The sequence below is a fragment of the Hippocampus bargibanti genome, linkage group LG13 (genome assembly GCF_051943395.1).
Source record: "Hippocampus bargibanti isolate YZ-2025 linkage group LG13, ASM5194339v1, whole genome shotgun sequence".
NCBI lineage: Eukaryota > Metazoa > Chordata > Actinopteri > Syngnathiformes > Syngnathidae > Hippocampus > Hippocampus bargibanti.
The window spans coordinates 4212007-4225270 of record NC_142746.1 but is presented as its reverse complement, the minus strand read 5'-3'; the positions used below and the strand labels follow the sequence as shown (position 1 = coordinate 4225270).

The 13264-nt window shown below is 39.9% G+C and overlaps 1 protein-coding gene across 4 annotated transcripts in view; it reads left to right on the top strand.

Annotated features, from left to right (window-relative positions):
* Positions 1-82: 82 nt before the first annotated feature.
* Positions 83-13264, top strand: part of fbxw4 (F-box and WD repeat domain containing 4) — a 51351-nt gene continuing 38169 nt past the window's right edge. For 3 of the 4 annotated variants that reach the window (XR_016116831.1, XM_089011443.1, XM_089011441.1), the window contains exons 1-5: positions 83-429; positions 3680-3775; positions 7399-7584; positions 9241-9373; positions 9512-9597. Coding sequence is in view for 3 of the 4 variants with exons in the window: in XM_089011443.1 (XP_088867569.1) it covers positions 245-429; positions 3680-3775; positions 7399-7584; positions 9241-9373; positions 9512-9597 (686 nt within the window). In the remaining variant the exon portion in view is untranslated. The remainder of the gene's footprint in view (positions 430-3679; positions 3776-7398; positions 7585-9240; positions 9374-9511; positions 9598-13264) is intronic. The other variant, XM_089011444.1, reaches the window with a different exon arrangement.

Sequence of the window (13264 nt, the reverse complement as noted above, 5' to 3'; positions counted from 1 at the left end):
AGTTTATTTAAAGGAGAAAAGCTTCCGTACACGTCATCACGTACGCTACGTGCCGCAGTCGTCATCACAACGCCTCGGGATCATTACAGGAAGTGCCTGAGCGGCCGCTGGCTTCTTCATTCATCAATGACCGTTCGTATTGTGCTATTTTAACTTGCTTTTTACAACAACGAGATCTGATCCACCGCACTGTACTCCTTCGTGTGTGCAGTGAGTTCAGCAAGGTGCTTTCAAAGCTCCGAGCATGTTGCTGTTTCACCTCCCAGAGGATGTTTTGTATCATATACTGTCTTATTTGGACTGTAAAACACTGAGTCGCCTCTCTCAGGTTTCTAAAGCGATTTGCCACATTATTAGCCGCGATGTGGTGTGGAAGAATATTGCCAAAGAGTTGCTAAACACTGGAATAACTCGATATTGGACAGACATGTAAGATAAGTCACGTGAGTGTTGTGTGAATGTTTGATTTAGCATTAGGTACAAGCATGCTACACTTTATGCAGTGGTGGATTAGATGGATGGGTTTAGTCACACTTAGCGGTATGTAAGATACAGTACGAGCTCGCCGGACTAAAGATTTAGATTCATCTATTTAAAAAAAAAAACACGAAAAACTTTTGCCTGAAATGCATTTAGGCCCAAAAATAAACAATGATTGTTAATTATAATAATATAATAATACATTTCATTTCTAAGCGCCTTTCAAAATTCTCAAGGTCACTTTACAGTCACAGGATACAGTTTTTCTGTGCGTGAGCAGCATAAAGGGGAAAAACAATTGTAACTTCCACTGCTGCACACTGGGTTAGTTAAAGCAGTGGTCCCCAAACCCCGGTCTGCGGACCTTTACCTGTCCGCCGACCGGTACACAAGAATTAATTTGTTGTTTTATTTATTAAATGAGTCGAGCGCTAAATACAAATAGTACATACTTTACAATACAGTATTGGTTTTAACCATATGTTTGTCAAAGGCAAGATTGTAGTTACTGGTTACATTGAAGGAGCGTTATGTTAAACTGTATGAAGAAGTCGGAGAAAAAAAGACTTTGTTCACCCATTGTGTAATTTCCTGGTACTGAGTACTAGGTCATAAGAAAAATGCTCACAACACAGTATCTCTTTTTTATTACATTTATTATTTGAAATTTTGCGACAGATTTCAGTAATTGGGCAGCCCAGTATCCAGTGGTTAGCATGGGAACTTCACAGTGCACATGTTGTGGGTTCATTGCAGGCTCCCACCACCCTGTGTGGGGGTTGTATGTTCACCCCGGGACCGCGTGGGTTTTCCTCCAGTTTCCTCCCACATTCCAAAAACATGCATGACAGACTGATTGAACACTCCAAATTGACCCTAGGTGTAAGTGTGAGCCCGAATGGTTGTGTTTTTGTGTGCCCTGCGATCAGCTGGCAACCGATTCAGGGTGTCCCCCTGTCTACTGCTCAAAGTCAGCTGGGTTGAGATCCAACACTCACTGGGACCGTTATGAAGAATAAGTGTTCAGAAGTTCAGAAGATGAATTAATTTTAGAAAGTATAATGGAAGTTGAGAAGTTTTTTTATGCAGGCCAAGGCCACACAAAATTATTTGGCGGGCCAGATCTAGGCCCCAGCCTTGAGTTTGACACATTTGCAACACAGTGTCAATGTAATTAAGTTGTGCTGGTGGTGTTGTTGTTTTTTTGTTGTTTGCCTCCGCCCTTAATTAGTGATTAAACTTGATTTCAAGACATGTTGTTGAAGTTGGTTGCAACAGTAAATTTATGAAGGCAAAATGTCACAGTCTTTGAAGTTGCTGAGACCAACTTAAATCTAAAAGAGTACATGGGCATTGATGTTCATTTGCAGTATTTTTGGTAAGGTAAAGTTTATTTTGAAGTTGGTCTTCTTTCTGTGTTGGTGGCATTTCAGTTAGAGACTTTACGTTAATGTCATGCTAGGCAAAAATCTTTGTTGCTGCAGTTAGATTAAATTTGTTGGCAATGGACACATAAATTAGTCGGTAACCAAGGCAGGTAAAAATGCCTTGAGCAATTTTTTTAATCAAGGTACCCAAATTAATTGAGGGCTCGTTTCCGGTCCAATTTATTGAACAAATTATATCTGAACTATACAGCTCCTTGGCAAGTTACACTCACAAATCTTTTTTGCAAAAAAAAAAGTTTTTTTTTGTGTCCACCAACTTTGTAAACTTGTAATGGATTGCTCACTATGATGGGCTGTAACAAACTATAATTATCTTGCCCTACTTTGCTACTAGGTATGCAACGTAATATGAAGCTTTAAAGGACAACCGACACCTCCGGACAAGTTGCGTCCATAATTTGTAAAATCACTTCAAATGACTTCTATTGAGCGCATTTTACAAATATTCCACCGCATACAGCTGTATTTTACGTTTTAGGACTCACGCTGAATATTTAGGAAGTCTTGTTTTTGAGTTGATGACGATCTTCCATCACCGTTTGGTTCGGGGCCACCACAAAAATGGACAAAATCCGACTTCAACGGACAGTTCGAACGGCGGAAAAAATCATTGGTACCGCCCCACCCACTCTCGAGGACTTGCACACTGCAAGAATCCAAACTAGGGTGCGGAAAATCGTACTGACCCTCCGCACCCTGCCCACCACCTTTTCCAGCTACTCCCCTCAGGCAGGCGCTACCGATCCATGCGCACCAAATCCAGCAGACATTTAAACAGCTTCTTCCCCCAAGCCATTAACTCTTTGAACAGTAGCCCAAATTGAACTGTATAGTGCCTCTTTGCAATTTTTTAATGATGATACTAGTGCAGCGTGTTTGACCGGAAAGAAATTCCTTGTGTGTTCTACATACTTGGCAATAAAGAGGATTCTGATTCTGATGCCTTAAGTGATGTCACATTTGGAATGCCCCTGACCGAGAAAGCGACACATGATGCATTTTGGGTACTTTTTTCCGTCTGAAAACACCGTGTTGATCACGAAATTAGAAGGAAAACGAAATAAATAACGCGATGGTGAATCATGTGTCGCAGCCAATTGCGGTACCACGCATAAAGAGCGTGTAAGTTTACACACATTCCCAGCAGACAAATCAGCCCATTTCCAATGGAGCTTGTGCGCCATCTTGTACATTTTCTGGGCGCTACATTGGAGTCCAAACGGCTCGAATTGATACGGAAGGACTTCTTTAATCGATTGCAAACATTTATGCTTTCCTCTTCAGAACTATTTTAATCATATTCATAACTGGATGAGTAACAAGAAAGCATCTTCTCCGAATCTGAAGCCATTGTTTTGATTCTCGAGCAAGGCAAGACCTCTTGGCGTGACGTCATGAACAAGGGGGCGGGACCTTCTGAAAATGGCCATTTCCGGGTTCATTTTGAAGTAGTTTTTGGACACTTTAAGTGTTTTTTATTGGTGTTTTTCATTTGACTAAAAATATCAGCCTGCGTGTTTTGGTTATTTTAGATGCTATAAAACGGTTTTCTGATGTCAGTTAGCAAACAAAAAAGTGGTGTCGGTTGTCCTTTAAGTAACTTTTTGTGTAATTTTATATACCTCATAGCTTTTATTTCCACACCTTCCTTTAAACTGATGGAATTGTCAAGCAATATTGCTCTCACACTCAACAACAGCCATATGAAGTGATGATGATGCAATAATCTTTCACTATCACTTCTACTGCAGATATCCTCACATCCCACTCAGGGACCGAGTGAAGATTGCTCAAAACTGGCGTGATGGTATCTGTAAAAGATCGACTCCCTTGAAATGGAAAACAAAGTAAGTGCAAGCAAAGTTTGTTAATATAATCAATTGTAGGTTACACAATGCGTTCTGGAACACTTAAATACACGGTCACAATGTGTCATTTCTAATATTAAAATTATGATCATGCAAGTGTAAATTCATCTTACAGTCTGCTATAAATATCAAGTGGAATGCTCCATAACTGCCAACTACTCTGGTTTTGCCGTAATGAATACGGTTTTCATAATCCCATTCCGGGTTACGGTTGATGAATGAAAATTACGGTTTCTAATAATAGCATTCAAAACACGAGATCACTAAGTATCATATCTAAATTTAGAACAGGTGATTGGCTCAGTTGCAGCTGTTAGCTTCCTGAATTACGCATGCGCATGCTAAGGGTCATTCCTGGAATCGAGTGTCAACGGTTAGCATCGTTTTTATCATTTATCACAGAGAAAAATCCACAAAAAGTGTGAAATCGAAAAGAAAACTACAGTTGTTTTGTGAGGAATATTACCAAGCATTTCTAATAGTTATACTTCGGTCAAGAAAAGGTGAACATGACGCGAGTTTGTAATTAGAGTTCCATACCTGTCAACCTTGGCTAATAGATGCCCGTATAAATTATTACACTTTGTCTATAAAAGTTGTAGTACGTACGTACATTATTTGAAATGATGAAAAAAAACGCTACCAGGGGAAATGCAGACAGTATACTGCGCACACGCACATTATGCTTTTATAAATCCGACCATACGCAGCGAGAAAAATATGTAGAAATACAATTGAAGATTACTTTTGCTGGTTTGTCGTGGAAATAAAAGCGATCGGCGGTGGCATTGTTGTTGGCTACCAGCAGTTGAGACAAACTGGATTTGAGCCAGAATGGTCTTTGTAAGATTGGTTCACAATTTAAAAAAAACTCGTAGAAAAGTTGTAGTACGCCGTATATTATTTGAAATGATAAAAAAACGGGAAACACTTGTTGACTGGTCAAAAACACAAGTTGACAGGTCAGGAGTTTGTTGATAGCTATTTTTCCCAGCCCATCGTAATGTTGGTTAGATGTGCATATTTGAAGTTACTAACAATGTATTACAATTCATTGTACTTTCAGATTGATTATTAAATGTTTGGTTGATTGTAAAATATTTCTGTTTTGTTTTCTTAAAATAAACATGATATTTTCATGATTGATAAGTTGAAATATAGGTATTTTTTCACAAGTATATATTTGACATTGATCAACGTTTGTAGGGTGTTTTAGTCTCATTTTAAGTAGCAGAAATGTTAAAAAATGTTTGGCTTCGGTCCCCTGACCAGGATGGCTTCCCCCTGATATCTATAAAGAGTATAAAGCGTCGTATAATAAACACAGTGCCTATTGCACTTTTTCTTTGGCTTTTGTATGACACATTAAATAAATAAATATATAGTATGACCGCCCGTGGCCCCTGCATCCCGGCATATTACTAGGCTTTTCTGGTTTCAAAAGTTACAGTCATCAGGAATCAGCCTAGCATTTCTCTAACATGTAAATGTCCATTTTTTACCCCACTGAAACTCAAACTTTGACCTTTCGGTTCTCAAGAGCCATATCCTCGCATATGCAGAGCTGCCAAATGTTATAGATCGTCCATATATTTTTTTGAAGTAAATTACTAGACACTCACTTGCATTTGGTTTGTCGTTTGAATATTAAAAAGCAAAACATGGGACCAATTGCACAGACGGGTTGAAAATGAACAAAAGTAATTGTTTTTGAATGCGCGCCCTGCACTTGACTGGCAACCTGCACTAGATGGGCAACCAGTACATAATGTCCCATGCATGTTGCCTGAACACAGCTGGGATAAGTACCAGCATACATTCCACCTTGGGATAAGGGGATAGATCAGTGGTGGGCAAACTTTTTGAGTCGCGCGCCACAATGGGTTCGAAAATTTGACAGAGGGGCTGGGGCAGAAGCATTTGGAGGGAGTGTTTGGGACGGATATACTAAACTTAAAGCATTAAATGTAGTGTGTGCACACCTCATAGCACAGTAAGAACACTACAACCCAATTCATTAACTGTCTTTCAAATGTGAAAAATAGCCCTTATCAGTTAATAAATTTGTCTCAAGGAATATGCAAGATATGGCATTTACATACTATTTCGCAGATACTGGGAGAAGGAAATGGAAATAGATTAAAATAACATACGCACTGTGATTTATCAAGATTGCGTCTGTTTTTAATAAGTTTCAATCGAAGGTGCAAAGTTAAAGAAATGAACGTTTATTGAAAAATGGAATCACTTTCAACATTCAAAACATATTATTACACAACAAAATACTCAAGCTAAATTATATCTACTTGTGTTAAACTGTCGACCGCGCGCTCTACAAACTCGCCACGGACGCCCTCGCCTTCACGCGCAAACAGTACACGTGTATCGTTGCCAAGCACACAGACATAGGCTGCCTGCAGTTGACATTTGCATACTCGGCACGACAGCCTATCAGAAGCCTGCTTCGTGCATTGGACTTTCCCAAGCATTATAAGGTTGTGCATTTGCATATCATTTTCCAAAATAGATGCACAGAACCTCAGATCAGAAGAAAGATTCAAAAGAAGCTAACAAAATTTGTGACGCTACAAAACGTGTACAAGAAAAGGTGTACTTGAGAGTTATGAAAGGTGCTTAGTGGCTTGTCGCAGACAACGCAACGCAAATGTTGCATCGCGCACCATGACGGCAAACGACAGTTTTAGCAAAATCTTCAGCCACGGATATTTACCGTAAATTAAGCAAGGTAGCATTTGTGGTGGGTACAGCCTTAATCAAAAAAAGACTTTATCCGTACTTTGAGACATTCTTTTTTTTTTTTTGCGATTACTCATCTTATTCCCTTACAAGTTGTTGTTGTTTTTTTTCGATTACTCATCTTATTGCCTTTCAAGTTGTGAAAAAAGGGGCAGGCAACTTTATGGCCGGGCAGGTAATATTTCAGAGTTGTCTGCACCGTTGTCCGCTAACTTTTTGTCATGACTTTTAGACACTGTGTTTACTATAATTTGGACAAATTCGGCGGGCGGAATTAAAAAGCCTAACCGGCCGTATGTGGCCCGCGGGCCGCAGTTTGCCCATGTCTGGGATAGAGGGATAGATGGATATATCTTACTAATGTAACAACTGACGGTAAATGTTCTTGACATAAGTCTAAGTATGGAAATGTGAACAAAAGGTTTTGAAAATGAACTTCTGTCGATTGACAGATCTGCAGGTGCAATGTCATCATAAACATAGTTGACACCTGTGTGAAATGTTTCTCACTCAACATATCTTCACTGCACATTAAAAGAATAGTTAAAACAGCTGAAATTAATATTTCCGTAACAATGACATCAAAACTAAGGATTATTGTTGGAAAGGCTGAACTTACAATTTATTCATTCATGATTTTGTTCTAGTTATCACAATGTTTTGTTTTTGGTTCGTGTATGTTGTACCAACAGTTGATTTCAATTTGGAGGACACCGAATAGAATGCCATGTACATGTAACCCCTCCATCATTGATAATCATGACCAGTTCATACATGTTCCTCTAATATCCAAAATATGATACGCAATGGGACCAAACCAACTTAACTTTTCATTATTTCTGTAGATTGTTGCCATGGTTACAACTGGATCGGGACACACTATTTTTGTCTCAAGCTGCAGAAATTAGAGCCTACCCACTGCGCCATGGCTGCAAGAAAATGCGGTATAATCCTGTAAAAATCTTCTCTGGCCACCAGGCGGATGTCTGCAGATTTGTACTGACAGACTCTCATCTTATCAGTGGTGGAAGGTACTGTTCACTTTTTTGAGTCTTCTTTTGAAGGTGTGTCTATGTGTGTTTATGTGGGGGGCACACACATTTTGTCAAAGCTTGAAACCATACTTTTCGAGAGAAACAGAGATGATGGAGGTGACTGCAAACATCAGTTTAGAGATTGGTTTATCTTCAATACACATTTTCTTTTTCTTTGGGATGTGTGAGTGGGGGGGGGGGGGCAATTCCGGAATATACATTGACACCTGAGACAATCCAGAAATTTAGACACTGGCTTTAGATGGACTGGTGCTATCAGCCACAGAGGCAGGGTTTTCGTGAGTCTGGCACATTATAAGTGAGGAAAATACCTTTTATAACTAACTCATTTTTCATATGAAATTAGATAACAATTGTGCAAAAAAATGATCTGTTATCACGTGTGCCTGTAGTAAGATGTGGAAATCTTAAAATACAATTACATAGGCCATTTAAATAGTATTTTGAATGAAATTGTTTTAGTTCACTCAATTGTGACTGATTTATCAAATAAAATGAAAACTAAATGTTTTAAATTGCAGTTGTAAGAAATAATAAATCTGAGTCATTGGCAGCCACACTTGAAGATAATTTTCATAGGTTCAAATCCCTGTGGTGCAGAGGAAAAATGTCACTCTCTCGAAAACTCACTCATTTTCTGCATTATAAGCTTCTTAAGATTATAAAGTGCACCTTCAATGAATGGCCTATTTCAAAACTCTTTTCATCCATAGGGCGCACTGCGTTGTAAGGCGCAAAGAAGCTGCAATAGTGATTGTGGTTGCGCTATGTATCGACTAGTTGTAGCAATGCCAAAGGAAATACAATATAGCTTTATTTATACAGTATACAAATACTAAATACGAAATACAAATGACATCGCAAAACAATAAATTAAATACAAAAGTTATCTAGTCAATTTATTAAACAAAAAGCCATGTAGTCTTGCATCTCTCCTTCCTTCCTTTAGTCAGTACTTAACTATGCTCGTGGTATATTCTTCGTTTCAAAATGGCTGTGCAGGGCTCACAAAATATCATATTTAGCAGGGTGTAAGGTGCACTGGAGTATAAGGCGCACCCTCAATGAATTGTGTATTTTCAAACCTTTTCCATATATGTGTTATTGAAAAACATCTATTTTAGAATCCGCTTATCCTCACACTGACCGCGGGTGCCTTTGAGTCTATCCCAGCTGTCTTCAGGCAGTAGGCGGGGCACACCCTGAACTTGTTAACAGCCAACCGCAGGGTACACAGATGGACAAGCATCCGCGCTTACGCTCATATCTCTGAGCAATTTTACCGTGTTTCATTATCCTGCTAGGCATATTTATCGACACGGAAAGAACATGCCTACTCCACACAGGAAGGCCGCAGTCCTGCAAATTTGAACCATGAGGCAGATGTGCTAACAGAGTGACCTCTGTACTGCCTTATTTTGAAAAATATTAAAGCTGTTTTGTAGTTGAAATGATTCCCCCTTTCAATTTTGCTGCTGAAGATTGCAAATCTCGCCATTGTGGGACTATTACAGGCTTTCTTGTTCTTATTATTCTTGCATTATTATACTGTATCTGCAACATCTTTCCACTCATCTATATCCTACCAAATGAGCGAGTTGCTCTTGTAAACCTGCCCTTTATGTGTTTTAGTGATGGCAAGATTTTGGTGCACAGCAGAAGAAGTGACAGCACAACAAAGTTATTCGGTCACACTCAGGAAGTAAACTGCATTGACTCAAAGAATGAGCTGATCGTCAGTGGCTCGAGAGACCAAACAACCAAGGTCAATTAATTTTCCATTTGCATTGCACATTATAACATCAATTGTAATTATTTGTTTACAACTACTTACCATAAAATAACTATCCGTCAATGAATCATACATTACAGATTTTGTCTGAGACTCTAATTCCTTCTCTAGATCTGGACATTGGCCTCCAGCTGCCCCAGACATGTGATTCCCCTTCATGACAGAGTCTGGTCTGTTGTAATTAATCCCGCACTAAGGTAGAAATTTCCTCATATTTTCACAGGTAATCCAAATTTGACTTAAGTGATATTTGCCACTTTTCGCACAAGCACCTCCCCCTGTATATAGCTCACACACACAAACACACACACACGCACACGCACGCGCACAAACACATACGCACACACACACACACACACACACACATGCACACACACACACACACGCACACACACACACACACACACACACACACACACACACACACACACACACACACACACACACACACACACACACACACACACACACACATCTGTAAATAGTTCAAACACATGCACACATCTGTAAAGAGGCTATTTAGTTCTGCGTTTCTGATTCTGATGTTCTAAATTTCAGTAAATGTAGTTTTGTCAACAAGTTTTTTTTTCTTTTGTTGTTTCATAGAAGTATACAACTATCCAGATGTTTGGGGTGTCACTCAAAGTTAAAAATATCGTCCTTGATTACCTTTCTGCTTGAATTTGCTTCTCTGCTGAAAAACCTAATTTTATTGACACCTTGGTCAAAGTCAGGTGTTTTGGGTGAAACCACTTGATTTTAAGAGCTGATGTCTCCAGAAAGAAATATGCTAGAAATGAACTTTTTTTCTGATGAAAGAAGAGAGTCATGTTTCTCATGCAGTATTTTGTTTTTCTACTTCTTTCTCTCCTTTCTTCTTCCTTTCATAACTTTGCTGCTGGGTTACATCCAGGTAGAGTGAACGCTGTCGCGAATGGCTGCTGCTGCTCACCCACACAAAAAATAACAAACAAAAAAAGTGCTTATCCTGTGACTGTAGTGTCCTTGAGAGTTTCGAAAGGCGCTTAGAAATTAAATCTATTATTATTATTATTATTATTATTATTATTATTATTATTATTATTATGATGATGAGAATGATGATTATTATTATTGAATGTTTTTGTAGTCTTATAACTGAATATTCTGTGGGTGCTGCAATTTGAGTGAAAATGACAAAAAAAAACCTTGCCACTGGAGTGGACAGTTTTTGCACATAGTCTGGCAGTGAATGAGTTAAAGAATGGGCGGTGAGAGGTAAAATTGCCCCACGCCTCCTGAGGTATTATCTGAGGCCAGAAAGTGGCTTGTTGAAACACAATAGCCACATCAGGCCTCTCCTGAGCCTCTCACTTTCTGTTTCATTCAGTGCTGGAAAAATAACGATAGGAATCAACAGTGTAAAAAAATTCACACATTAATTAAGATGCAGTCTCTGAAGTCAATGAAGAGGGAAATGTGACGACTATAGCTGGTCATTAATAGTCAAATATGAACTGGGAACAAAAATTGTTTAGCAATATAAAATCAGTTTGTACTTGTCAAAGATAACCTGTGTGCTTTTATGGACGTCTCCAGGATTGCAGAATGGCTTTGGACCAAGGATGCCTTAACCTTTTTGGCACAAGATCTACTTTTAAAGTTGCCAATCTCCCATGATTGGTTGTTTAAGTCCCTTTTGCTTTTAGCCCTCAGCACAGCTGTCCCTCCGTCCATCCATCCATCCATAAATCCATCCATCCATCCATCTGTAGGTTGAAAACTGAAAGGTACTAGAAAGGCATATGGGATAAGGAGGTTGCACATAACGGCAGTGCACAATGGCTGGTGACTCTGAAAGAGGAGCACAGGAACCTTCCTGAACAGAACCCATTTACCATTGCGGTGGCAGACATACAAGAAAGAGTCTCAGATACTGTCTGAAAAACTGGACCGCACTATGGTCTACGCGTACTGGCTAAAGAAACTCACAGCATTTCATGAGCGCCTAGCAGCACAACTGAACCATGGATGTTCCCAGCACTGCGCTTTTTTTCTGGACCGAGATATCCGATGTTGTTCTCGGGATCGGTTGCAACCACTCATCTAGTTTGGAGGTCACGGCCCGGAGTGCTCCGCATTTATGTATAATAGCTTGAGTCTCTTACGGCCGGGTGGCTTCTCCTCACACAAAATGATTTTACATTTTTCATTTGAAACCAAACCACTTGGTGTGAGAGAAGAGGATGCACAAAACCGGGTTAGATGGAGGACATTGATTCGCTGTGGCGACCCCTGAAGGGAAAAGCCGAAAGGAAAAGAAGATTTGAAACCAAACCAGATAGTGATGGTGGGTTTTTGATTACATTTCACAGTTTAAAGTGCAGTAAAACTCTGGATCTGTTAATCTTATGTCTAAGCCAGGTTAATTAATTAAGCCCCTGTAAATCAATGCGCTGTTTTTGGGGATGTCCGGAAATATCTGCTTACTGTTCCTTGTTGTGGACCCTTGACCTAGCTGCATTTCCTACTACTTTCAGACTTGACAAATGTGCCCGTCTCATCAGACAAATGGCTGTGAAATGTTTTTTTAGAAAATGTGCTAGGTTGCAAAGAAGCAACAATTAGATTTTTGAAAGTCCACAAAATTTGCCAATACTTTTTTACTAGAGGTTATTTGATAGTTTTAGGAGTAACTACTAACTGTTTCTGATTGAGCGCTGCACCATCGCGTCAACATAATTACAATTAGAAGTGACACTGATCAGTTTTGTTTTCAGAATGTCAGATTCTCAGGGCACAGGTGGTCCATCATTTGGTGGAGGCCTCCTAATTTTATATTGTGTATGTAGATTTTATCAGCGACTCACACCAGGAGAGCCATTATTTGTTGCTTTGGCTTTGATGATCGCTCATGTCGAGTAGCCGAAATCCAATTATGTCTGCACATTATTCTGTGCCACATTCTTGCCAAACAAGGCGCTGCCCTGATTTTGAGCTTGTGTGGTTCTGGTGTGCGGTGCATGCAACACTGACCATTAGTGTAGGAAAAAGGGGGTCTGGGCAGGAGCCATTCAAGGGAGAAGCTACCCTGAAGAGAGGCGAAAACAGGGAGGGGGAGAGAATTGTTTTGTCTCGAATTCCTCAAGCAAAACTACAAAGATCTTCCAGGGGCCAAAAGCGCTTTTGAACATTTTAAAAGAAGAAAATGATTGTTGGATAAACCGTCAGCTATTCCCCAGTTTCTCACCAACACTAGGGGGGATGACCTTTGACATTTAGTATCAAAGTACAGGCTGACGCCACAGCAGCCACCCAGCCAGCCCGAGTCTGCCTTCTATGAGTGCCCTCCATGCCCCCACCACATCCACCCAACCTCACACACTCCAATTTCACCCCCACTGCTCTGCCCCTCAAGAAAAAGCCTGAAATTCATGTCTTTCTCATTGCTCTCTCCCAAGCCGTCCCTGTGGTTCAGGAGTCAAGAATTCAATTAGTTAAAAAAAAAGCAGAAGAAAAGAGAGAGGCTGTAACAATGCGATAACAGGGCAGAATGTGCGTTCCCACAGGCTAAAAACAAGGGCGCCTTCCCTGGGGCCCATGGCCCGAAGATGCACACAGCAGGGGGTGAGAATAATCACAGCTCACTCTGAACCCGCTCATTAGACATACACACACTCACCTTAAATTACTTAAACGCATGGAAAGTTACATGCATTACAGCCAGTCCCTTGAAGAGACACACTTCGTAGACCATTCTCACAGTTTCCACTGAAACAGACAACTCACAAACCAAGATACACACCATACACAGGGTCATCAAAATGATCTGACACCTTTGTAGGTAAAGTAAAAACCAAATATACATAAAAAAAAATCCATATT